The 27501-nt window shown below is 37.3% G+C and overlaps 2 protein-coding genes and 1 long non-coding RNA gene across 22 annotated transcripts in view; 1 reads left to right on the top strand and 2 right to left on the bottom strand.

Annotated features, from left to right (window-relative positions):
- Positions 1 to 10689, bottom strand: part of LOC125678346 (dystonin-like) — a 37718-nt gene extending 27029 nt beyond the window's left edge. For all 14 annotated transcript variants that reach the window (XM_056155323.1, XM_056155328.1, XM_056155329.1 and 11 more), the window contains exons 1-15: positions 10528 to 10689; positions 7198 to 7326; positions 5712 to 5762; positions 5181 to 5252; positions 4826 to 4936; positions 4642 to 4737; positions 4421 to 4543; positions 4194 to 4340; positions 4027 to 4089; positions 3827 to 3918; positions 3268 to 3373; positions 3007 to 3163; positions 2851 to 2921; positions 2644 to 2762; positions 147 to 2553 (exon numbers count right to left, since the gene is read on the bottom strand). In XM_056155323.1, the coding sequence (XP_056011298.1) occupies positions 147 to 2553; positions 2644 to 2762; positions 2851 to 2921; positions 3007 to 3163; positions 3268 to 3373; positions 3827 to 3918; positions 4027 to 4089; positions 4194 to 4340; positions 4421 to 4543; positions 4642 to 4737; positions 4826 to 4936; positions 5181 to 5252; positions 5712 to 5762; positions 7198 to 7326; positions 10528 to 10590 (3807 nt within the window). In that variant the 5' untranslated portion in view covers positions 10591 to 10689. The remainder of the gene's footprint in view (positions 1 to 146; positions 2554 to 2643; positions 2763 to 2850; positions 2922 to 3006; positions 3164 to 3267; positions 3374 to 3826; positions 3919 to 4026; positions 4090 to 4193; positions 4341 to 4420; positions 4544 to 4641; positions 4738 to 4825; positions 4937 to 5180; positions 5253 to 5711; positions 5763 to 7197; positions 7327 to 10527) is intronic.
- LOC125678365 (uncharacterized) lies at positions 7145 to 17841 on the top strand. Of its 4 annotated transcripts, XR_008800231.1 has the most exons (4): positions 7145 to 7344; positions 9880 to 9979; positions 10367 to 13206; positions 17153 to 17841. It is a non-coding gene; the product is annotated as an uncharacterized LOC125678365 (long non-coding RNA). The 4 variants fall into 4 exon arrangements; XR_008800233.1 differs by having other exon boundaries at positions 9880 to 10673; positions 11000 to 17841; XR_008800230.1 differs by having other exon boundaries at positions 9880 to 13206.
- LOC125678352 (WW domain-containing adapter protein with coiled-coil-like) overlaps positions 17488 to 27501 on the bottom strand; it is a 50581-nt gene continuing 40567 nt past the window's right edge. For all 4 annotated transcript variants that reach the window (XM_056155335.1, XM_056155337.1, XM_048916772.2 and 1 more), the window contains exons 8-13: positions 25887 to 26129; positions 25667 to 25726; positions 23456 to 23813; positions 19976 to 20153; positions 19570 to 19697; positions 17488 to 19466 (exon numbers count right to left, since the gene is read on the bottom strand). In XM_056155335.1, coding sequence (XP_056011310.1) covers positions 19379 to 19466; positions 19570 to 19697; positions 19976 to 20153; positions 23456 to 23813; positions 25667 to 25726; positions 25887 to 26129 — 1055 coding nt within the window. In that variant the 3' untranslated portion in view covers positions 17488 to 19378. The remainder of the gene's footprint in view (positions 19467 to 19569; positions 19698 to 19975; positions 20154 to 23455; positions 23814 to 25666; positions 25727 to 25886; positions 26130 to 27501) is intronic.

Raw genomic sequence — 27501 nt, 5'->3', positions numbered from 1 at the left:
GTATGACAAATCATCATGGCTACTAAAAGTATTCATTTTATCTTATACGACCACCTACACTCTAGCCCACTGTAAATCTGTAAACACATTTATTCCTTGTATTGCCGTTTAGTCATTTACAAAATGAGATACTAATGTATTTATACCTTGATGTCTTCTGATTGTCCTTGCAGTTTCTCCAGTCGTTGCTGAGGTTTTTTCTGGGAAGCTAGCTTCTTTTCTATTTCGGTCATCCAATCCGAGTTTTCCTTCACCTCCACCAGAGCCTGGACTATTTCTTCGTCGGCAGCTAGCACTAAACAACCTGTCTCAGGGTCCAGCTTCACGTTGGAGTTCATGGTAAGAAAACCGTTAGCTAATGCATCTCTGAGAGACATTTTATGGTTATTTGGTGCCACAAAAGTTGTGGACCTTGGGTTAACTCTGCTGGAGTCAATAAGTTCTTTTAGGGTGACAGAAGTATCAACGAAATCGTCCACGGCTATCTTGCAATCGATAAGACCATTTGCAATAGCATCAGACAGAGACATGGCCCTTCCTGTTTTGGGGTCTATCACCATTCCTGTTTTGGGATCGAACCGTCCAGACCTGATCAAACTATCAAGAGAATGAATATTGTTGTTTTCTTTATCCACAACATACACATTTTCGGCATTTAGTAGACCTCGAGATATAGCTTCCTGGATGGTGATTGGCCTGGATCGATCTCCTGGAATGAAGTGACCTTTATCTGGATTTATTCGACCTTTCTGAATCAATTCGTTCAATGAGAGTTTATCCAGGGCATCCAGTAAACTCTTGGCAGCAGCAGGATCTACTTTTGAGGTTTGTATGGCCTCTCCCAGAGACATCAATTCACCGGTTCGAAGATCCTTAACAACGCCGTTCTGAAGATCAATAGATCCAGCTTTGATTGCTTCTTCTAACGAAATGTGGCCTTCAGAGTATGGAGCCGGTAAAACTGGAATGCTGGTGTCCATTACCTTCTGGAGACGTTCTAATGTTTTTGCATCCATGGTCATTTTTTCGGGGTCAATATCACACATGACTACTCCAACTTTGTCGGCCTGTTCTAACGACAAAGCCTGAGGAATCTTCTTATTCTTGTATTTACCGGTTGAAGGGTCGTACGAACCAATTTCGATGGCTGTAGCCAGATTCATGAGTTTTTGTGATGGCACGTCATAGAAATAAACGAGATTAGGATCAATGACTCGTTGCTGTATTGCTGATTGAAGAGACATTGAATTACCAGATGATGGGTCTATCACAAGACCTGTTTCAGGATCAAATTTTCCTTCTTTGGTTAAGTTTTTCACACTACAATCTTGGTAAATTCCTAAAATATCCTGTAGTAAATCGGGTTCTATAAAATTTCTGGTAGTTGCTTGTTCTAAAGATAAAGATTCACAGTTTGGCAATTTGTATTCCCCCTTAGCAAAATCTATCGCACCCTTTTCGTAAGCTTCCTGCAGTGAAATGCTTGTCAAGTCATTAGGATCTATAACCGCTTGCTCCTCTGGGTCAAGTCGTGCGCGTAGCTTATCAAACATGATAGAATTTGGAGTTTGCTTACATCTGTCCATTGAGTCCACACCTTCATCATCTCCAGGAATGTATCGCTGCTTCTTCATCTGAAGTTGTTTCAGAATCATCACGTCTGGTCCTCCACTGGCGGCCTCTGATGGAGTGATATATTGACCCCGGATCAAACCTTGCCTGATGGCATCCTCGATTGCAATAGTTTCCCCCGTGTGAGGATTTCTGTACAGCGAGTTCACAAGATCGATAACTCCGTCTGTCATAGCACGTTTTAAAGGTATTTCGTCACCTGTAGCAGGGTCCACCACACCGGTAACCCTAAATCCAACATCAGCAAAATCGACAAACGTGAAACACTCATTCTTTTCAGCGTCTTCCATTACAACAGGGTCAACAACAAGATATCCGTTCTTCACAGCCTCTAAAAGATCGCACTCTTCCCCAGTGACAATATTCTTGTATTTTCCGGATTTAGGATCCAGAATACCCAATGAAACAGCTTCTTTAACTCCGATCCATTCACCGGTGCGAGGGTCTATGACACCAGCAACTGGGAATATCTGAGTCTCTAAAGTGTTTCTCATCGGCGAAAATCCATCATCTTGTGAATGTCCATTTGGAAGGTTGTCCCTCATATCTACAGTGATAAGTCCTCTGTGGATAGCTTCTGGAATGGAGATGGATTTGCCAGTGGTCGGATCAGTGTAAGTTCCATGAGCCTGGTCTAAAATTCCCTGAGCCATTGCTTGGAATACCGTTAACCGCTGCTTGGTTCTTGGGTCCATAACTCCAGTGATGGTGAAAGCCTGCACTTCCTCGGAACATTCTGGAAAGTCACTGCTAACGTCACTTGGCAGAACAGACGACATTACTCTTTTCAGTTGTCTTTTTCGGCGAGGTGGAGGCTTTGGTCTCTTTCCTTTCTGTCTCTCATGAATGATCATTTCTGCTTTCACACTAGTGATCACGGTGTCACGAGATTGAGTGTTTACTTCAACCATTGGCAAGGTTCTGAAGAAGAAAAAAAGATGTAGCAAATCATAAGAATATCAAAATTTTGAATATCAATGTAAAATGTACTAGTATGTTAAAAGATTTTACCTTTCGAAATAAGCTTTAGAGGAGTAGGTGCATTCTCCATCTCCTTTCAACAAAAGTTTCTCTTGTTCTTTAGATTCAGATAGTCCCTGTTTGTACGTCTTTGCATAAGTCAAAAACTCCTGGAAAGTAGCAAATCAATATAAAAACATTTATGTGAAACCCAAATCTTTATACATCAAAAACATAATTTTAAGACATGATACTAACCTTATAATGAACCAACACCTTGGAGTTGGCCTGCCATCTTTGTGTTGTTCCGTTGGTGTAATCTTTATCACCTATGGATCAATATGAAAGACGTAATATAAAGTCATAGTCTTACATATCCTAGTTCTAATATTACCGAATAAAATCACTATTCACCTGATTTCACTTGACTTATTATCTTCCTGAAGTTGGTGACATTGGTCATCATTATTTTGAAGTCTGGGTCTTCTACTGACTGTGGTCGCAGCAGTTGCACGGCCTCATTCATCAGCCTCATCAACTCAGCCTTCTGTCCAGAGGAGATCCGCGATAGCTGGAAACAAACAGAATTTCAGTAATTACTGGATCTAGATCTAACGAACATTTCTGATATCTGCTATTTTCTGATTTATTTCAGTAACATATTGCATTAAGAACCTCTCTTTCCTGTGTGTCTTTGATGTTGTTGGATATGAACTGAATAAGATGGGTTCGCAGACGTCTAAGTGTGGTGTCCCAGTGGATAACAAGCTGTTCTTTGATCCTGAGAGATACAGAGTGTATATATACATATAAGCAGTCAACAGTGTAACAGGTAAACAAATGGTTGAAACCATATTCTAGATAAATAGTATACAAGGCATTAGATAATGCTACATTTTATTATATGGTTTGCAACTTATATGACACATACTAAATTAAGAACAGTGAGAAGAGGTTATTAGCCTAATAACGTTGTTTCTGCATCATCATTTCTCCAACGGGAGGTACTGTAAATCAATATCACAAATCACTGGAGGGCTTGATGAACAGACAATCGTGTGGATTTTACGAAATAAATGAAATGTGCATCTACTACGAGTTGATATTCACATCGTCGGTTTTATTCATTTGTTTACTGTGGCATCTGCTCTTATGACGATTATTTTAACATAATGTTCACAATTCCATTTTGTGTTTTTGTCCGTTTCTGAGTCAAAGAAAAATCATTTCTAACCTTTGAACTTGCTGGACCGCTTTTTTATCGGGAGGAGGTATAACTAGAATTACCCCTGGTACCACTGTTTCTTCTCCATTGCTACAGCGAATCTGAATAAAAGAAATGCAAGTTAGAAACATATAGGACCTGATAACAACGTTTTGGTCAGAAAACTACATAGAATTTAACATTTTAGGGAATATCTCATTCATACAAACCTGCCATTTGTCCTGATCAGATACATCAAGAACTAAAACCTCCTCCCCCACTTCCAATTTCACCTGAAAGAATTTCGAGAATGGTTTCATTTAAGAAATATCTGGAAGGAAGAAAAAGAAAATATTACAGAACAATATTTACAATGTAGAATAGATGAAATGTTTACCTCTTCGTGGGAGTAGAAGACTAGTGATTTGGCTTTGAGTGGGTAAGAACATGACTCCCGTCTGAGATGGATAGGATAGATTTCAATGGCTTGGTTTCCTAGCTTATCAATTCGGCACTGGAAGTCTAGAAGTTTATTGGTGATGCTCTGAAAGAAAGTTACTTTAAAGTTATATTTTGCACCTAAAAAATCACACACGGGAGGAATTAAAAATGTTAAAGATTTACCCGTAAATGTTTTCCCATTACTTCCGCTTCCTGGGTTTCAACACGCGTGCGCATAGAATCACTGTTCATTAAGTTTAGGAAGAGGCTCAAGTCTTCATCCAAAAACTGAACATCATGGAAAAACTGAAACAGGAAAAAATCATTATAATATTTCTAAAGACTAAAGTAAACCAAACCCTTGTAGACTTGGATGAAAGCTTTGCTAGCTCATTCTCTTTTACCTGGTGGTAATCTCCAGCATTAGTCATATGACTCTGTAGACACATAGTTACTTGGGACAACCAGTTCCAACTCCCTCGTAGCGCATATGTGCAATCCTGTCAAAGGAAGAGAACAATGTCAACGTTTTTAAAAATAGTTAGAGAAATGTGTTGGTTGCCTGTATCTGTATCGTCCTTCGTTTACCCTGTGGATCCGCGCGGAGGCTTCGATCGTGTCCTCCCTGTAAATGCTTTCGAAAACTTTCCTCCTCTCTGTAAGGTAGAGAGCTCGATCCTCAAACTCCGTCTGGACATTCTGAACAAAGAAATTATAATTTTCTCAGAATATACCGTTATCTTTCATGCAATTAATTAAAACAAATTCACGAGATTATCTTAACTTGACTTTTCGAATCTTGAGATACTTCATTGCCTATTCCCACCATGACAGTGGAATCAACAAAAATTATTTTTAATTTTCTGATTATCAAAAATTACGGAACAATCCTTCAGAACATTGCTAACAGTAGTTTCCTAATGAACCACTGCTTTGATTTTACCTGTAGTAAATTTTCCACCTCGCTGACATATAAAAGGGTCTCCAAGCAACGTTTTTTCTGAAGGGCCAAGTCCTGCAAGGATGACGAAATTTTTGCAGCATGCAAATTAGATTTAAAAGTTTGCAATCAATGTGCAAGACAAGTTTGCAAAATTGATATGCTATTGTGTGTATGCTATTTTGAAATTAATAAAAAAAAAATCAAATTCATTCCTTTATAAAATCATTCAAAAGTCACAAAATTTTTAAAACTTTTTTTATTTTTTTTATTATTATACATTCCGTTGGTGAATCGATGTGTATTGATGTGATGAAAGAGGGCTGTCTTGTTTATTTGATTTTTGTGGTAATAAAAAGACATTTAACTCGGAGATCAGCTGTGATACAAACCCTGAACACCACGGGCGTTTATTTTCTTTTACCTTTGTAAAAATCTTTTTGAACTATATCAAACATCTTAAATATGTGACTTTGTTGTATGTGTTTGAGTTTCGTCAGACATGATAACAGGGTCACGTCGGTCCCCACTTACCTCCAGCAGTTCATATTCAGCATCGAGTGTATTCGTGTCTTTGCTCTGTCCCTAAAAAACAAAATAAGCTTGTATTACCAGCCATGACAAATAACAAGTTGTTGTTCCAGCTTTCGTAGCCATATGACAAATTGCAATGAAGATATATTTCTGCTTTTCACCATAAGCCTATGGTAATAGTCATCCTCTTATAAAAACTGCTTCTACACTGTAGCAGATGGGCTCTTACTCAGCGAACATATATCATAGCTATGACATGAAAAATATATATAATGTAAAATGATTCAGAGCGCATAAGGTGTACGTTGTTTGCACTAACAGTGCGTTTTTGTGCAGATAATTGACTAGACATCGGTCGGAAGGCAACCAAATGATAAACCGAATAGGAATTCCATATGACAGGTGCTCCAAAGTCCTTGCGTGTTAACAAGAGGGAAGTTGTCTGGCCGAATGTTTGTTTTTTTCTCTCTCAAAACAGGTAGAGTGGTGGCCCACCTAGGGCAATCGAAAACTTTCCAGCAGATGCTAACTTCCCGCTAACGCCATAATTTCCGACATTTCAGGAACCAAATACAACTACAAACATGCCATCTTTTATGAAAGTCCATTAAATATAAAATCATGTAAAACGACACCTCATCTTCATATACAAGATCTTATCGAAATCTTAAAAAGAGATCATTTGCCTTTTTGTGCTAAATGTTTAGATTATATCGTGCATAATGTGAAAACAAAGGCACCTGACCAAAAACTAACAACGATGGTCCTAAAACGTACTCAGCAGCTACGCGTGGAGAGACAAACTTACCCAAAACCTAAGCCGGTTAGCCATGTCAAGATCCGTACATCAGCTACAACTACACACAGACACGAACCGTCGCATGAATTCTTAATGAAACTTCGTTTTTAAAATGTCGATAGCTAGATTTACAACGGCTTGGAACTCTACCAGACCTACCAACACAAATATTGAAGCAAGGTTCTATACATTGATTGGGGTTAAAGAACACGAAATAGCTATCTACATGTAGTGTTTGAGTTTATTTGATTGGAATGACTACATTAATGTTAAGAGTTGGGTAATAAAAGATAGACCTCAGCACAAATTCCATATCAAAACAGGCGGTGGGAGATATACCAAATGGGAATTTCGGTTGGTTGGGTTCACTCTTGGCAGAGACATTGTGCCGTACTGTTAGCCAGGAACGGACAATCAGAGCTTGACATGTCTGTATACGCAAGCCTTTGTTTCCTTTTTGTTTCAATAGAGGATCATATTTTCCATTACGTACTTTGAAAACTAAAGCAAAATGAAAGAAGAGAAAACGATTTTGTACAGCGAATAAAAAACCCACTACGAAGTCATATTGCGAGTTCTTATTGTGAGTAGTGAAAAAATCACCAGGATTGACGTCATCCCTTGAGTAATTAGATCACCAGGATTGACGTCACCTTTCAGTAGTGAGATGACCTGACTTGACGTTACCTTTGATCGTTTGGCCTCTTCCACCTTCCGTTTTAGACTCTTGACTTCCCTGGTTTTGTCTTTGGTTTTGTCAAGCGCCTGCTGAACCCCGATGTAGTTACTGCTAAAGGGGGTATCTTGGAGATGTTTCTAAAATTAAATCAAAAGGTAAGAATGCTTCAATATTGAAAGTGTTCATATCAATAGGAAATCGATTGCTAGAACTAGATTACTGTATTGTAAAACTTTTCAACGTACATAACATGACATGTTTCAGAATAGACAAAAACGTTAAAATAATGGTTTAAAATATATTTGTAACTACTGCAGCCTACTACGAATTACACAAAACACACGCTACCATCTGCCTCAAACATTTCACTGCCCTGCCATTAATCATAAATTGATTCTGTCTTTGTTTACCCATGAGGTAGATTTGAGAATTAAATGTTATATGGTTTGAACTAGTTGTGCATCTCTCGCCTAGCAAATCAAACACACGTGACAACTGCCCAGAAATGGGAACTGATGGTGAAGCTCTCCAAACATCAAACACTTACCTCCTCCAGGAGTCGAACTCGGATCTATAGGCGTAAATCAACAAGCAATTTATTGCAAGTTATCATAACATATTCGTACTCACTTTGGTAATACACATTGACCACCCCCCCTCCCCCCGCAACCCCCCCCCCCCAATTCTGGTTACAATGCTATTTTATAGGAAGTAATCAATATAAAGCATGATATCCTTTTCAGGTAATTTTCCAATATTTCTGCAGACCGCAGACAAATTACATGGTTAGTCGATAAATAACCGTGGGCTCTAAATCGCAAATTCCTCTAAACAACAAATATGCTTCTGGACTGATGGTATCTCGTTTACCATAGTCGCTGATAGTGTCTTCAATTAATTAAACTCCCTTATAAAGCGTTGTGTTTGTCCTTTATCATTAAGATTTGTGAGATTGATAACATTGTATGACCCACGTGACCTCGGACAGTGATTCACGTTCTGTGATATGAGGATTTTTTTGTCCTCCCATGTCATTGTACATAGCCTATTGTTAACATACTGTAACCGTGTGTCTACCACAGGATAGCAACCCCACTCTCCACTATCTGTCTACCACATGATAACAACCCCACTCTCCACTGTCTACAACCACCTGTCTACCACATGATAACAACCCCACTCTCCGCTGTCTACAACCACCTGTCTACCACATGATAACAACCCCACTCTCCGCTGTCTACAACCACCTGTCTACCACATGATAACAACCCCACTCTCCGCTGTCTACAACCACCTGTCTACCACATGATAACAACCCCACTCTCCGCTATCTACAACCACCTGTCTACCACATGATAACAACCCCACTCTCCACTGTCTACAACCACCTGTCTACCACATGATAACAACCCCACTCTCCGCTGTCTTCAACCACCTGTCTACCACATGATAACAACCCCACTCTCCGCTGTCTACAACCACCTGTCTACCACATGATAACAACCCCACTCTCCGCTGTCTACAACCACCTGTCTACCACAGGATAGCAATTTCACTCTCCACTGTCTACAACCATCTATCTACCACAGGGTAACAACTCCACTCTCCACAATCATTCGTCTACCACAAAATAAATAGCTAGACTCCAAAGTACACTATCTACAACCATCTGTCTACAACGGGATAACAAATCCACTCTCCACCGTCTATCATATGATAGCAACTCCATTCTACGCTGTCTACAACCACCTGTCTACCACAGGATAGCAATTTCACTCTCCACTGTCTACAACCATCTATCTACCACAGGGTAACAACTCCACTCTCCACAATCATTCGTCTACCACAAAATAAATAGCTAGACTCCAAAGTACACTATCTACAACCATCTGTCTACAACGGGATAACAAATCCACTCTCCACCGTCTATCATATGATAGCAACTCCACTCTACGCTGTCTACAACCATCTGTCTACCACAAAATGAAGAGCTAAACTCCACTTTCCACTGTCTACAACCATTTGTTTACCACAAAATGTATAGCTAGACTCCAGTGTAACTTCAACCATTTGTTTACAACAAAATGTATAGCTAGACTCCAGTGTATCTTCAACCATTTGTTTACCACAAAATGTATAGCTAGACTCCAGTGTATCTTCAACCATTTGTTTACCACAAAATGTATAGCTAGACTCCAGTGTATCTTCAACCATTTGTTTACCACAAATGAATAACATAACTTCAATATCTACTGTGTATAAATGTATATTCACCAAAGACTGAATAGCTAGATTCCACTATCCTTGTACAATCTATAATAATTTGTCTATGCTATAGATCGAATAGTTTGTTGATGACTCTACAATAATTTGTCTGCTATTTGATTTCTTTTCACCACAGTTTCTCAAAACTACTGTCCACCATAACAACCACTGTCTATTATAAAAATTCAAATATTGTCCACCATCTGCAGCTGATCATCTCTCTAATACACTGTGTAACTTTACTCTGAAGTCATCTGTTAAAAGTTCATTACTAGTGACACCAATGTTTACACACAATACCAACTTTCGCATTGTCAACAATATGCAACTATGTGTCTATTTAATGGCTAGGTTTGTTTTTACATTGTCTTCCTAAGACAGAACAGTTTGTACAGACTGTGTTTGTTGTTCCTCTTATATTCCAGAAAAATGTAGAAAGATTCTGAGTGTGCCAATAATATCAAAGACTGGAACATGGCGTGAATATTTTGAAACAGGAGACCAAGATGTCAACATTTGTAGAAGGTAGAGTCAACATATCTATGGAATTTGGGGGGTCTTTTGCACAGTTTGTAACGCTAATCCTCAATACGCCATTACACTTTCATTTACCTGTTAAATACTGACCCACTTATCGATTACAGTGACCTAAATATAACACAAAATCGACAAAACTTTCGGTCTCTGTTGAACTTGGGTGACAAAGTCGTGCCATAATTTCAAGAGCGAGCTTCTTGGACATGTGGGTGGTTCGAGGCAATGTAAATTTTAAAAAACCAAACAAAAAGTCATGCTGTCCCGCATGGGCTCCCTAAAGTAGAATGATCGATTTCTGATAGGGATCGTGTCAATAGCCAATGCATACCTATCATATCAACAATGTATGTCAATGAATGAATTCTCTTTTCATAGAAAAATACTCGCGGAATTTTCATATCGTCAGGGAACTCCTTGTCATGTCTGTATTAAGACAGGTAAGATATTTATAGACCGGCAATTTAAATGGATATCTTTTTTGCACTTGATGTGCACACCTGTAGGCTAAATTGTCGTTTTTCATTTGACCGTCTTACCTGTTTATCTCTGAGGATCTGTAGCAGCTTCTGGGTCCCTCCCGGATCCCGGTGGGACGCCATGACTGGAAAAAATCTGTTCCGAAAAAAGAAAATATGCGAAACTCACTACACAGTCATCTTAATATGACAAGAAATGTAAACAGGTAAATTTACACGCATGCGCGGAAGATCAAAGGAATTGCCTGCTTCCGTATCACAATGTTACCTGCAATATCACATGTCAGAGGTTTTTTTTTTCCTTCTTCAATTTTTAATTGATATCTATATTTTGTGTAATTAATTCTGTTAATCAATTTATGTGATTATATATAGATAAGCAAATCAATCCATATTTGAAATGATTGTACTAAGAATACAATATTGTTAGCATACAATATAGAGATAAAAACTTCCGTATATATAGTAATGTGACCATTTAGGGCGTTGTTATGACAATGTGCAGATATATTATCTTTGCTATGGTTTACAGAGCAGGCGGATCCCGCGATTTGCAGACAACACGAACGTGAAACGGACATCGATAACGATAGCAGGTAGGATGTCACTGGACAAATATTTATCAGAGTTACGTCAACGAACTTCACACAGGGTCGTTTCAAGTTAAGGCTCTATGGGTCTGCATGAATAGAGCTTCATTAGAGGTTGAACATCTTAAATCCTGAATATTGGTGTATAAGCTTTTTTCTCATCGCCCTTGGCTGTCATGGGGTTTTGCGTCTAAAGAAATGCGTGTTTTTAAGATCAGATTTTTTGTTTAAAATATATACTAGAGAATGGTCACGGTTCTAACTTTGTTATGTCATTCTAAGGTTGAATAAACTATCATCTGTCGTATGTGCCAAGTGTTGTTTGTTTTGTAAACAAATAAGACCTGATGGCAAGTGGTGATATACCCTACACTGCACAAAAAACCATTCAGTTGATAAAAACAGCGTGAACACGAGACTCTGACTGACGATAAACCGTAACAGAAGAAAATGGACAGTCACACCACGGACATTGTTGAAGTCTAAAATCCCTCCTGCAAGTTTAGAATATTAGATTTAAAAAACTTAAAGAAGCATTAATCAGTTACCAAAAATTTTATTCAATGAAAATTGCTCTATATTGTATATTTCAGTAATAACACAGTATTTTAAAAATTATTTCACACACTTTTTAACCTCAAAGCAGGCACATGAATATGTAATTTTGATGATTAAATAATTATTGTGTCAGTGCAAGACAATAATTCTTCCTTATATATTTCTGTACAATGAAAGCCGTTATCTAACGTAGTCGTATTAGGTTTCTCTTGTTTTTGTACAAAATAAATATTTTTATTAGTCATAAATATATATATTCCTTAGCCACTGAGAGATTTTGAAGAGAAAAAGGTTGCCATCACAGCATATCTTCCTTTAAATCGAAGCGACCTTTACTACAACAATATGACCAAAGCCTTTAATGATATACTCGAAGAGACATAATTACACAAATATGTCATAAAACTCGTAAACACGTAATAAACAATAACTCGTGCATTCCTTGACAGAATAAAAAAACAACAGCGGTTTTCTATTATCGACCTCCGGGCAATATTATGTAAATTTTAATGTAGCGTACATATCGTCTTCTCTGTACTGATCCCGTGAAGAAGACTGGGGAGATATGGCCTTTACCCCCGTCATGGTCAATTGACAACAACCTATCTCTATTATATAGGACCCTCCAGGAAGAATTAAGACATTTACCTTGACAATTAAAAATGATACTATGACGAAATAGAGAGGATTTGAGTGTACTTGATATGAAAGGCAAAGAACAGAACCTCCAAATCGTGGGTCTGATGAATAGCAGGCCTGACGCCTTTGTGAAAGCCCTTGTGAAAGATTCAACATCTTCAAACGCACCTTGATTAGAAACCAGCATCCAAAACTCGTCCAGCCACATTAGAATATTCATAAACTTGTGGACTGAATGGAATCTCAAATGTTGCAGAAATTAACCCCTAATTTCAAACGATACATGAGATACCGCGATAAAATTTAAAAGAATGATGAATCAATGTTGAGGAGCTGTGGAACTGGTTGTAAATACAGTGTATATGCTGACAAAACCCATAAATAAAACTGAATAAAAATGGAACCTACGCACTGGCCAGGCCAAACACCATGGGGGCTTGTGACACTAAAACACAAATTCTTTGTGTCCCTGGGAATGGATGACATGGAAAATGTGTTCATAATCTGGTCAGATAAGTGGAAAGAAAGCAGTAGTTGGTTTATAATGAGTAAGGCGATACACTTATGGGCCCGGACATCGCACCTACTATTACTGGGAATTTATACCGTGTCGCCCTCTTATACATTTCTTCGAAAAACATTTTTCCTCTTTCCTTTATATACAATTTCACGATAGATTTGAAATTTACAACTATTTAAAGTGAAGGAAAGGAAGATTAAAAATTTCTTTATCGTACAAACATTTCTCATCTCTAGATAAACGTGCTTCGTTATAAAATAAACTCTTTCTAAAACTTTCGTTTTCGGCAAAGCAGCTTCCCCCCAGCACCTGTACATACATCTTATTACAATGCAGTAATGGATATGATATCTTCGGAATGAGTAAATCCCATCGAACACTTTGAAGAGACCCTGTCCACATCACTGCATCTCGTAGAAGATTTGCTGACGGGTAAGGAATCCATATTTTATCTTTTGAGTCATGGGAAACATCAGTTTGAAAAAAGGGCCTGAATCATTGATGTAGAAAACGTAAGCCATGCTTTGCGTTTTATTTGATAATAATTCTGCACTAATTATAAAAAAAAAAAAAAAAAAAAATCTAAAAGATAAATATAGCAATCTTAAGAATTACTGGCTTTAATCTTTGCCGACATTTTTAAGTAGCATTTTGATTTTTGCCATACATGCAAGGGCAGTTTATTAAAACGTCGACTTCGTATATTAAACATGCGTGTTAGTCAACGATAAATATCTCCTTAAACCCTTATTTGTATAGAAACCGACCGTATAGTATATATGTCCAAACATTTATGGTTAAATCTTAATCAAAGCTTTCACTGAGAAAAACTAATACATTGGTATAAGAAGGTGTTTGTGTATTGGAAAAGGTTTTCGAGGATTACGCTCAATGTAATTCCCACATTCCAATCTAATAGATAAATGTTTTTACACAGTTTCGTCTTTTTAAAGACAGTTTATCAAAATTTAAATCGTGCCATGAATGGTTTCAGATTTATAATACACGCATGATTACTTTATCAAAAGAGAAGAGTAATGTCGACAGAAATTCTGCAAACAGGTTTAGATGACTTTTGGTAATATCGACAGAAATTCTGCAAACAGGTTTAGATGACTTTTGGTGTTTGTCGTAGGCCTGACAGAACAATGGCGGAGAAAGGCAGCTTCCTTTGCCTCTGAAACCAACAATACACTAGCTATAGTGGTGACGTCATCTCTGAAATTGTACTCCAGCCCACCGTCACAAAGTGACAGTTCCCAGGCAGTGTTTGTTTGTCATGCTGCAATTTGTCATAATTCCTGTTGGGATCGATTGGTTGTGATCAGACAACAATAATAATCAAGTATCAAGACATGAATCGATCACTTGTAGGAGGTTTATGTAAATGTCCCAGGTCCAGTACCATGATGGGCCACACCTGCAAGTCAATAACAACTGAGGTATCTTATGATAGGGCTGCTGTGTCACCCCAGTTTAACAACCTCTGTGAACCACAAATATCGCCCCTTAATTTGTACTTCCTCTTGGCACGTGAGATCGCAGCGACACCAAGCGTCAAAGATACCATTTATCGTCGGCACTCGGTCTTCCGAAGAATGGAAATGACCGAGTGGCTATAATTGTCATCTTCGGACTATCAATGATCTGCATTCCGTAATCTATTTGAAAACCAATGCTCATAGTGAAATTTACAAGTTCACGTAGCACGAGATTTATCCGGAACAACATGCAGCGCATTAGTTTTACAAAAGCAGGAAGGTTGGTAAAGAATGTCATAGATGCAAACGGAATAAATTAGGACATTTTTGGGGAACTAGAAATGCAGCAGTATCTAACTGGAGGATCATAAACAGTGATCCAGACGGAACAAAAGGTGCAATTACTCACCTGTATTAATTGACTCAATCCAGACGGGTCACGGGTAAGGCAATCAAAGGAACTACGGAACGTTCGACCTTTTCACTCTAGACGTTATATACATACCATACCATGAGCCCTGTGTTTTGGTGGGTATTAGCCGTCCTTATAGAAAACTGAAAAGCCTATTAAATCCTTTCTTGGTCTAATCCTTCCTGTAATATTTCACTATTCACAGCTATTTATTTCGGTCTTTAAGCATAGAGCGAAGTTACAGTTAAAACCTGTAGCTCTCTTTCCTATCATTTATCACATTAAACGATTGCTCAATAAACGACAGATTTCTCGGGTCGTTTTTGAGTCTTTACAATAAAGTATGTACTCATAATGTACATTACTTCGAATTTCAAAAACGACCTAATTTTACGATTTGCAGCAGAGCAGTTTTGTTGGAGATGAATAGAAACATGTTGACAGAAGTATCTGGTTTCATGTAAGGGTTTAGAGCGCCAGTTCTATGATTGGTCGTACTATTGAACGAGACATCAAATAATGTATTTTATGATTTAATTCGACATGCTATATGCAGCTCTATTGTTTTGTGTGTCGATTCCAACACGGGGACTACTTGATCATCGATACGAGATAGCTTATTTCATTAGAAGCTTTTCTGTCGGGGGAGTTCAACAAGTAATTCATTAATGGACACCGTTATCTGTGTTTTAAATTTAGCGGAACCATCATCACGTGAGTATAAGACAGAATTGAAACCGCCGTCAGATATTGTTGTCGAGCAGAAGTTTGATAAAAAAGAAAAGAAAAAAAGAGGGTCCCCAGAATAAAGGTTACACTCCCCTAAGCACAAAATGGAGACCAAAACTTTGTGACAGAGGACCAGATCCTTGTAGACAATCGAAGGCTTTGGGACCAACGAAGAAAAACACACATAGTTCGCTTGGGTAGAGCTGATACTGCCTGTCTATTAATTAATCATTAGTTCCCAGTGTTAATGGGACGGTACGTATTGTCAGTCACAAATATGAAATATGTGGATTGATCAAAGGATGAAATTAGCGTCCAACTGTTCCCTGCCATTTTGTGCTTTATCGACGTCCTTGCACCGAGACCGTCAACAGAAAAGCAAAAGAGGCAATTTACGGTGGGCAACAAAACTCGGTTCATTTTATTTAAACGATTTGTAAACAGAGAAGGGCGTTTGATCAAAGCACGGGAAATAAGTCATTAAACAAACTGAAATTGAATTTCAACTAAACTCATGGTGTAACACACATAGGAACCAATCATTATAAATGAAGAACAAGATTCATTCTGAAGTGAAAAAGAGAATACTGCATACCCAATTATGCCAAACATTGCCAAATATAAACCTGTTTTATTCTATTATTCAAAACATACCTGTGTCTTCCAAAATGACACACACTTGAATGAAATTAAATATTTATACATGCATAGCATTTGTTAAATATTTGTGGCAGTCATTCACTCGTTCTAAGAGAGATACATCTACTTTATTTTACCAATTTAGACAGAAGAAAATCAAATACATATATATAAAACAACAAAGTTTTAAGAACAGAGAGCGATCCATTGTCTAGAGTAATCCTGTGATGGATGATAATCGTTTCGTCAGATGGTCGTCCGCCAGGAGTTTATCTCATGTCGGGATCACGACACACTATAAGAAGCGTCCAGCCCAACGACCAAGCCATGAGAGAGTCTCGTCCCTCCCACAGCACCATAAGCCGTGTTGTGTTTGGTTACGTTAATCCGCTAATCGCCATATTTGGCTTTAGGTTGTATGAGGTCAGACAATGGTATCTTGAGAAAAGGTTAGTTCTGAGATAAACGCCATAAAATGTTTTATTTTCCTAGTTTGGCACCTGAGGCCCTGCTGAGTTATGTGTGTGTTTCCGTCTGACGGGGTAACCCTGTAGTAATGAAATAACAAGGTGCTGGATATATGCGAATCGCCCGTTACAGGTGTCAACCTCTAGTGTGCTGTATGACTTAGGACAACCTGATGAATAGTACAGATTACCCGTCCGTTAATTTAAATCTCTATATTAAGCGTTTCATACACCATGTAAAGGTCTATACCACCAATGTGTGCAGCAAAAACTTAATTGATAGAAGAATGTCAAATTAAAAGTTGTGGACTACAAGTCGATTGCAAATACAAGGTACACACAAATTCAGTATACTTGACATGTCAAACTGAAGATCGCTAATAAAATCATTACTGCCCATCTAAAACAAAGATGGATTACTCCGACAAGGTCGTTTTTATCTTTATAGCTCTGATCTTATGGTAATGAGACATAAAATGAATTTACTATCCATCTTGCTAAAAATTCTTCAGCTCGGTTTTTATAGAATACATTTAAAAAACGAAGAGAGAAGACAATATGATGTGCACTAAATGCTTACCTTTAGATCAGATAATTTTAATTCCTGAACAAGGGAACAATCTAATGACACTGAATAAGTTTCTTTACAGAAGAGAGTCGATGTGTCACTGGGCCGGACATTACTTTCACCTGTTGACTAAGAGCCCCCTGGATCTCAAGCGTGACGCTACCTGAATGTCGGGGACCTTCTCAAAACCTACACATGGTAATCAACACTTTGCATCATACTACCATGTTCAACGATGAGAAATATTTTCAGAGGAAGTTATAAAGAACCTTATTATCATGTACATAATCTACTAATCCTTAGCGTCTAGAGCAAGCGTACCGATTAAAACACGAGTATTTAGTTCACTGGGTATGCCCAATTCTAGCAAATACAATATGTTGATGCCAATGCACATTCCAAAAAAAAAAACTCTTGTCTGAATTCATAGTTTTATTTAACAGATACTTTAAACATTATCTACAGTTTAAACTCTCATTGGAGAAGCCGCTCTGGTGTCCTGGACAAGTACATAATGACCAAAAAGTCTCAGAAATTGAAAACCCAGGGATCTCACATGATTACCAACAGGACAACACAGCGGCTTAGTGAAATACCAATAACAATTTTATACACAGAAGCATTGTGTCCATTGACACCTCTCTCACAGACTCTACATACATCAATGATATTAAAACACCCTTGGATTCTCAATTCAGTCCTATCAGACCTAGTCAGTCACAAGCCACTGATCTGTCAAAAATCAAGGCTAAAAAAAAAAGAGTATAAAAATATATATATGTTTACATTATTTTAATAATTGAACAAAAGTAATTTGCACAAGAATGCTGAAAAATACAAGTAATTTTGAAGTTCTGATAAAAGTCTTCATTACAACAGATAATGAAAAAAATAGAAGACAATTGGATGTGAATTGAACAATAAATGTTACCTTGGTTTTGTCAGAGATAAAAAAAATATTATACAGATTAATCCCAACCACTCAATTATGACCATGCAAAGCAATCAATGCTCTAGCTAACACACATACACACACCTCTACCCTTAAATTTGCCTCAATCAATGCTCTATACAATCATACACTTGCACCAATATACTCTCAGAAAGCTACACACTCAGACATAAATATTTCTTAAGTCTCCTCCACAGTTTAAGAAAAAAATACCAGAAAACAGCCACAGACAAATGATTTGACCACACATGGCCTGGTCCCAGGATTACAGTACAAAAGCTGGTGTCTGTACCACATACAAGTCTACATCACCCCTCCTGAAGGTATTAAGGTTTCAATTCATATTTTAATTTTTTTTCCACTTCAGATTTTTTTTTTAAATTTCAAGATAGGTTAAAAAGAGCATTAAAGAATTTGACATAAAAAGTAAAGTGGTATGCTACAAATTTGTAATATATAGAGTGCCAGTTCATCAACAAAAAACATCTCTAAAGATGCCTTCCTTAACAATGACAAATATTTTCTCTACTATTATGTGTTCAAATAACCCATGCACTTCTGCACAGTACAAAAATATTGCAAAGATCCTGTTTGTTCTATTGCTTGGTGTGATAAATGGATATACAATTCTCATTGTGGATTCTGTGTTGAAGAACTTCTCAATATAGCATGCCATCATGTACCATAAAACTTCTTAATTTACCTATATACAAATCATACACAGCACTTTTCAACATATTTTCAATAATCTTCTACCACTTTCCTATTCTGAATTCCTAAATAAAATACTTAGTTCGCGTGTTACTTTCGTTACACATCTATTTCTGTGAAATGCACATATCTATATAACTCACAACCAAGAATTAACCTCTCTTAATCTTCACCATTTCTAGTTTCAACAATCTTGGTTTCAACAATTCTGGTTTTTTGGAAGTTTGATAGATACTGTGCTGATTAAAATCTTCTCTAGATGAGAATATAAATTGCATACATGCTTCAACATTGAAATCACCAGTGTTGTTCTACAGGTCTTAATATATAAGAAAATAGAAACCAAAGGATAAATTGTCAAAAATGTCTGTCAAAAGTTATCTCATATAATTTTACTAGTCAGAACTAACATCAATTTCTCTTTATAGGAATTAAAAACTGCAGTCTCTCTACTGTTTTTTTTTTTTTACTTTTATGAAATGTTAACAGAACAGAAATATTTGGCAATGGTTGATAAGAAGGGCTCACAAGTACAGCTATTAAAGCTAACACAAGAAAAAAAATTCTCTGTCCTGTCCCCTTCCCCCATCGATCACAGAAGAGACAAAAACAGTGCAAGCATCTGGGACAACATGAAGAACTCTTCTACTGTGATGCACTGAATGAATGAGATGAAAAAGTTGGCGCTTTCATGCTTTCTAGTTCATGTACTTGTGTTGATAAAAATAAAATTCTGAAAAGAAAGAACACACACATTAATATAAAGAGAGATAACTCTGTAACAATTTTGATTTTACTTCACAAAATCCAAAGAAAAACAGAACAGATTTACTGACCTTTGTTCATGAAGTGTAGACTGAATTTCAGCCAGCCTCACTAATGACCTTGACCTTTTAAGCTCTACTCCCACTTGTCCACAGTGAAAGCTCCCCACACTAATGCCTTCCTCCCAGTATCTGCGGGCCTGAAAAGTAATGTCAAAGTATGTAATCTCACTATATCAACAGCCTTCAAATTTACATTAATTTATTCAACTATATCGATAATGAGGATGCAAGATATTGAACATTTCTGCAGTTAATTACCGTCCTTGAAAATTGAGATTTTCCCATAATTCAAAAATGTCTACGCAACAAAATTGATCTTGTTTATTCTTGTTGAGATCTGTTTTACAGTACTTACAATGACTAGTCTAAAAATAGAAACCAGAAACACTTTTGTTGACACCTAATTTACACTAACCTGTCTCTCGGCCTGGTCCCCTTGCCAGCCTGTGACGTGACCTATCAACTTTTCATTATAGTACTGACTCAAGGACGATGAAACATTTGGGGAGTTTGTCTGATTTAGCCCTGCCACAGAAATATCCCCCACCCCGACTGGAAGATCTTGTGAACTGGTTGTACTTGAAGGACTAGCACTGAAAAATGGAACAAACAGGGAGTCAGCCAAACTCCTTCAATCATGTAACAAACACATTCCATACACAGTCAAACAGGAACATGTCTTTCAAGGTAATTTATTTCGCTCGCACCATCAATTAGTGGTACACGAGGTACAATAAATAAATGATAAGTCGTTTTAGTAACGCATCGTGAATAGAATAAACATTAAATAAAAACACAAGAGAGGTACATACTTTTGCTACAAAGGAAACAAAAAAGAAAAAGTAAGAGAGATATAATATATGGAGGACAGATTGCATCTAAACATCTACCTGCCAAATCAAACTTATTTTGTTTTTTTTACTATTGAAAATAAGGAAGGTATGATAGGTGAAACAGGAGAGCCCATGGGCCACAATGCTCACATAAGTCAACCTGTTCCTCAGAAGATTTTAACCACCTTTATTCCCCCCCCCCCACCACAAATAATTCGGAACCCATATTATGACCCCACCTAAACCAAATGGGGTCATGGCTTAACCAAACACGAATCTAAACATACAGATGCCTATTCAATCTATACAACTTGGGAATGTTTGCATTCTAATATCATTTAGTCTCGTGTGGCTCTGCTTTCTTAAAAAGAATTAAAATTTCCGACATATATCCTCCTGTATAACTTTTGAATTTTACCCTCCCCCAGCCTAGGGGCCATGGATTGATTAAAGACGAATCTGTACTACAACAGAATGCTTTCATATCAATGACTAATATAACATATGACTAAAATAACTAATCATGGTCAGCGGTAAGATTGACAAATCCCCCCCACCAACATTCCCACACAAAATTTTGAATTTGTATGCCCAGTAATGTTGAATGATATTACCATTATATTGAAATATTTCCACTGACGATAATATATCGCGATGTGAAAACTAGATACTGGTATATCGTAATATCATTCAAGAATATGGAACACTCAACGAAAACATTCTTCCATTACAGGAAACTGATATAGATTGCTAAATGGGGTACCAAATATGTACAACATATAAGGGGTTTTCGTGAAGCTTTAAAATAAGTTAAATAAACAAGAGGCCAATGGGCCACATCGCTCACCTGAGTCACCTTGGCCCATATCTGAAGACTTTCCATATATATTTGTATGTAAAACTTTCATCCCCTATTGTGACCCCAATCTACCCCCGGGGGCCATACTTTGAACAAACTTGAATCTGCACTATGTCAGGAGCTTTCATGTAAATCTCAGCTCTTCTAGCTCATTGGTTCTTGAGAAGAAGATTTTAAAAGATTTTTCCTATATATTTGTATGTAAATTTTTTATCCCCTATTGTGGCCCTATCATAACCGCGGGGGCTATAAATTTTACAAACTTGAATCTGCATTACGTCAGGAAGCTTTCATGTAAATATCAGCTTTTCTGGCTAAGTGGTTCTTGAGAAGAAGAATTTTAAAGATTTTCCCTATTTATTTGCATGTAAAACTTTGATCCCCTATTGTGGCCCCATCTAACCCCCTGGGGTCATGATTTGAACAAACTTGAATCTGCACTATGTCAGAAAGCTTTCATGTAAATTTCAGCTTTTCTGGCCCAGTGGTTCTTGAAAAGAAGATTTTTAAATGACCCCACCCTATTTTTGCATTTTTGTGATAATCTCCCCTTTGAAAGGGACATGGCCTTTCATTTGAACAAATTTGAAAGCCCTTCATCCAAGGATGCTTTTGGCCAAGTGTGGTTGAAATTGGCCCAGTGGTTCTGGAGAAGAAGTAGAAAACGTAAAAAGTTTACAGACAGACAGACAGACGATGACAACAGGCGATCAAAAAAGCTCACTTGAGCTTTCAGCTAAGGTGAGCTAAAAATGAACAAGATGTGTTTGTGAAACACAAATGCCCCCGATAATGGCAAATTCCAAAAAGATGGCCAAGGTCACAAAGACAAACATTTTGGTACTAGTAGAAAGATCTTGTCACAAGAAATGCTCATATGCAAGATGAAAGCTCTAATATTTACCATTTAGAAGTTATGAACAATGTAAAAATTTTCAAAAGTAGGTCAAATACCAAGGTCAAAAGGTTTAGTACCCACGGAAAGGTCTTGTCACAAGGAATACTCATGTGAAATATCAAAGCTCTATCACTTACTGTTCAAAAGGTATTAGCAAGGTTAAAGTTTTCAAAAAGTAGGTCAAACTCCAAGGTCAAGGTGTCAAAAATGTTGGTACCCACGGAAAGGTCTTGTCACAAGGAATACTCATGTGAAATATCAAAGCTCTATCACTTACTATTCAAAAGTTATTAGCAAGGTTAAAGTTTCAGACAGAATTACAAAATGACAAGACAGGACAAAAACAATATATGCCCCCCCCCCCCCCCCCCCCCCCCCCCCCCCGATCTTGGGGGCATAAAAAAGCAAAAGCAGTTCTGTTGGTTAATTTATTTTGTGGCCCTAACCACTGCAGTCATTCTTTGATCACACTTGAATCTGCACTACCTGAGGATACTTTCATATAAATATGACTTATCAAGGCCCTGTTATTCTTCACAAGCATCGATCACTTACAGTGTCTTAAAGGGACATAATATGAGCTGAAAATTTGAATGTCAGTTGTAAAGTTACAAGTGAGATACAGCACTTGCAATTCTTTGCTATGTAAACAAGGCTTGTGCCATGTTTTCATTTACATCGGTTAAACATACTAGAAAAAGTATAGTTTAAAGAACATTTTTCAAATAACAAGTTAATTCTGAACTCTATTAAACAGTTTCTAGTGTTTGTCACACTTCATTTTGTTTAATCATGACATTTTCTATTAAGCAATCTATATGTAAACAAAAACATGGCACAGGCCTTGTTTACATAACTTTGAGTGCTGTATGTCACTTGTGACTCAAGAAATGGCATTCAAACCTTTGCTGACCATTAGAAATACCTTAGATCAGCATTACATGTAAACAGTAAACATCAAAAATGGGAAAATGAAATTTGAAAATTTTCAGTTCAAATCGTGTCTATGCCCCTTTAATGTTGGAAATATATAAATTTGGTTCATGATTTCTATTCAAAGGATTAAAAAGTTGACAATTTTGAAACATAATAGAAAATGCAAAATAATAAAAACATTTAAAAAAAAAAAGAAGAAATCAGTTTTGGGAAAATATCTCCATTTTACTTTCATTCAATGTGGAAATTACTGATTTTCAAATATATCCAAGAATATCTGAACTTCAGGGCCAGAAAAAGCTATTTTCAATCTAGCCCTTTGGGGTTCATAACAACTAAAACACTATCAAATTTTAAAACACTTCTTACCAAGATGATTTTTGTCCATGGTCAGACCTTGGACTCTGTCCGGCCGTAGAGTCAATGACGTACGGACCATTACTCGTGTCAACATGCAGCTGATGGTAAGGTGACTGGTGTTGCTGTTGGCTCTGGCCCAGTTTCCCGTACACTCCACTTGCAGAGGTATATGCAGGGGAGGGGGCGTGGCTGACATGATTGGCAGACACATGGGGGCTGGAGACTTGTGGGATCTGGGAGTGGGAGTTGACACTGTTGTATGCATTCTCTGTGGAGTGTTGAGATGACCGGGTCAAAGTTGTGTGGGTAGCCACTGATGTGCTTGTGGACAGAGACACATGCTGGGCATGAGAAGTACTAGCTCGGGCTGTGAATAAAATATAAACAGATATCACATTTTATAATTAACACTGATTACGGAGAATCAGCACCGTCTTACATTTCATAGTATTCATTTTATATTTTCACATCCACTTCAAGTACAATAAATCCTGAGAGAATCACGTCTGGCTCCACTTTTTGCTACTAACTATAAGGTGGAATTTTCTAAAAGGCCATAGACTCAGTGGCACATGCTTTTGGGAATTTAAAGCTAATCAATAGTCACATGAGAAAAGGACCCTTCACCTACCCCAAACTATCTCGCTGTTCAGAGTTGTGTTTCTCAGCTAAAGATTTGCTTGTTCAATAGCAATACATTTTAAAAGCAGTGAATCCATGACAAGAGCCTGATCCTATTCTACCTCAAACCTTGGATAGTCTCAGACGTACAATTTTCATGATAACATCATATTCTATAGCAAGAAAATACATCCTCCTTGTTACCTTCACCAAGAAAAGAAGTTGTTCTGGTCAATTACCGTATTTTGCCGAATATAATACGCACTTTTTTAAGAGAATATTTTTGTGCCAGAAAGGGGTGCGTATTATATACCACAATAGGTTTTTGACCTTTTTTTCCAGATGAAACTCGGCGATTAAGTAGTGTAATATTTCACTCAAAGACCAAGGCTTCGGATACTGTACGCCTTTTCACGTTCACCTATTTATTAACTAAAAAATTCGACCTCAAGAAAATTACTACAGAAACGTAAAATTGCAGAAAATGTGATATATATACTTACAATATCTAAATAATTCAATTATCATGAAACAAACAGCCTATCAAATTGCATTGGATCTGACTATTCATTACATCGCATGCCGCCATTATTGAAAGCATGCCTTGTCACGTGCTAAAATTGTTGGAAAATAATTTTGTCACTTGCTAAAAGTTGGTTTACTGTAAGTTTTATGAATCTAGGCCTAATTTTTAATGAAATACTAATTTGAATCTTTGAAATAACTATTCTTGCGTAAAAGCGTGTGTTTTACGAAGCCATTGTTATGTACACTGTGCTTTTGTTAGATACCCCCTCCGGGTAAAGAAATACCTAACAAAATTTTTTTTCACACATTTTTTAAATAGTCATCGTAGTTAACGAGGAGTTGATAATTTGTATCTTTGTACCTACCATGGTGTGTTGATTACAGTAAAATAAGCGATAGTTTAATTGTTTAATTTTATTTTTATAACATCGGCTATTTGATTGATTTTAAGTTTCAACAAAGGAAATATCGAGTCAGTTAAGACTTTAATGCTACAAAATCTCGTGCTTTGCTGAAATGAACAGGCTTGTCCGGGTTGATATTTCCCTGAAGATTCTTATTGAAGATTACCGCGATGTAGACCTCATCTCAAAAAGTTTGCAAATTATTGTGCGTTGTTTAGAATTCATTATTTCTGCAAAAATATTAAGTGAAAATTAACACCAAGTATAAAATAAAGATTACCGCTTGGTCAAAATTTTTGCTGCGTATTATACACCCGAAGTGCGTTTTTTCACCAACTTTTAGGCTCAAAGTGGGGGGGTGCGTATTAAACACCACTGCGTATTATATTCAGCAAAATACGGTACATAAAAAAAAAAAAACAGTATGGATTTCTTTCAAATTTTTACAAAACACGTTTGCTGATTGGCAAGAGGTGACATTTTGGGAGTGGTCTCTACAGGTGATTTGATTAAAATGTGATCTTCAAACCATTTAGCAGTTTCACACAAAGAGAGATAACTCTAATGGGACAGATCAGGATTAGGAGTCTTGTTGCAGATTACTGTCTCTGAACGTATTTGCTACCTAAGAAATACTACTTTCCACAGATTTTCATAAAATACTCACTTGTTTGTTGGGCTATTTGTCTACTAATCACTTCCTGAAGCTTCTGCAGAGTCTGTAAAGCTGCAATTAGAAACAGAACAGATGGGGATACAGATTGCGATATGTCAACAAAGCATTTGATTTCAGAATGCTAGTATTTGTAAAATGAAGTAGATAATTCTAAGTAAGAAATATTCATGCTACGTAAATTTCTGCTAGGAATGCTGGATGTCTTTCTTACCTTTATTGGTGAGTTCTTGATTGTTCTGTCCCCCGCTGATCTGAGTGATGAGCTGGGGTATGCTTGAGATGAAGGGGGTGGAGGACGAGGGAGTAGAACTAGGATGATGTCCCGCTGCCATGTTTGGGGTGGGGAGAGAAATGGGAGTGGAGGCCGGCCCCATTTGTGGGGTACCAGCACAGCTGGAGGGCCGAGAACTTGGTGATGTGTCAGGCGAGATATCCATGTCGTCTAACTGAGCACCTATAATCAAAGAAAACAGTCGTAAGGTTTTACTCTCATATTCTACAAGAGATAATAAGATACCACAACAATGATCATAAAATGACAAGTCACCAAACAAATCCATTAAAAGTGTAATGTCAAGACTTCCCAAGAGCTTTGAAAAGCGTTGAGACTAACTTATAGCAAGGTGAAGAGACCAACCTGTTAGATTCAGTATTTTACATAAGTTTTTCTGATCCATTGGTTTTTAACACTTTTAAGACCATTTTCAGTCCACCCAATAGTGTAGATCATCATTGGCGAAATTGGTAATCATAAATTTCTGAAATCTATACTCTTGAGGGACTTATTCATAACTCTATATAAGAAAGAAAACTAGATATTGTTCATGTATCATGACAAGCATCATAAAAGAGTCCCGCTTTGTAGCATTAATTAGTAAGTTCAAGGTCCATAACTCTTTGATAAAAACGTCATCAAAGTCCAAATTCAACTTGATCTGTAACTCGACGATATAAGTTCATGTACATAAATTTTCAATTCAATAGCGTCACCTTTGTGTGAATTTCCTTAATCTCACCTACTATAGTACATTAAAAATATCTTCGATCTCGGGGGCATAGAAACGGGGTTACCGTCTCAGGCACATTTTCCGAGTAATTGCAGAGTTACCTAAGGAATTTTGGCGAGTGGCAGGTCTGGGAGATGTCATACTACAAGTCTCTTCAATTAAAAACCCATCTCATCTCTTTTATTTGACACAATCTTGCGTGCATTGATCGGACAGGGCATCATCTCTTCCACTGGCAGCCAAAAAGGTCACAGAGTATGAATTTGTTGTTTGCGGCGTGTGATTGGTTCGCAAAGACATTGCTTATTCTCGAGATCATCCGAATGGTCTCGGGAGTATTCGTGGACGTTATAAATTCGTACTCTGTGACCTCCTTTTTGGCTGCCAGTGGAACGATTACATGAATCGAAAGAGGGATGAGATAGACCGGGAATTCACATTTCAGAGAAATTATTGCCACCAAAAAAAAAAAAAAATTATTAAAAAAAAAAAGTTTACTCAGGTGACCTAAAAATGGTGTCTTAATTAATTCCTATCTCTGCAAACTTAATTCATCATTTACATTACATCCTGTGGGGATCCAGGTTAGAATAGATCCTCAGTATCCTTTGCTTGTCATAAGAGGCGACTAAATGGGGCAGTCCTTCTGATGAGACCATAAAAACCGAGCAGGTGTGGCACGATAAAGATCCCTCCCTGCTCTATGGCTATAAGCGCCCAGCATAGGCCTAACTTTTGCAGCCCTTCACCGGTATTGGTGACACCTCCATATGAGTGAAAAATTCTCAAGAGGGACATTAAATAATATACAACCAATCA

Source organism: Ostrea edulis, chromosome 2 (assembly GCF_947568905.1).
Source record: "Ostrea edulis chromosome 2, xbOstEdul1.1, whole genome shotgun sequence".
In the NCBI taxonomy this organism is placed as follows: Eukaryota; Metazoa; Mollusca; class Bivalvia; order Ostreida; family Ostreidae; genus Ostrea; species Ostrea edulis.
The sequence above is the reverse complement of the archived record's forward strand: the minus strand, read 5'-3'. Positions and strand labels throughout refer to the sequence as shown.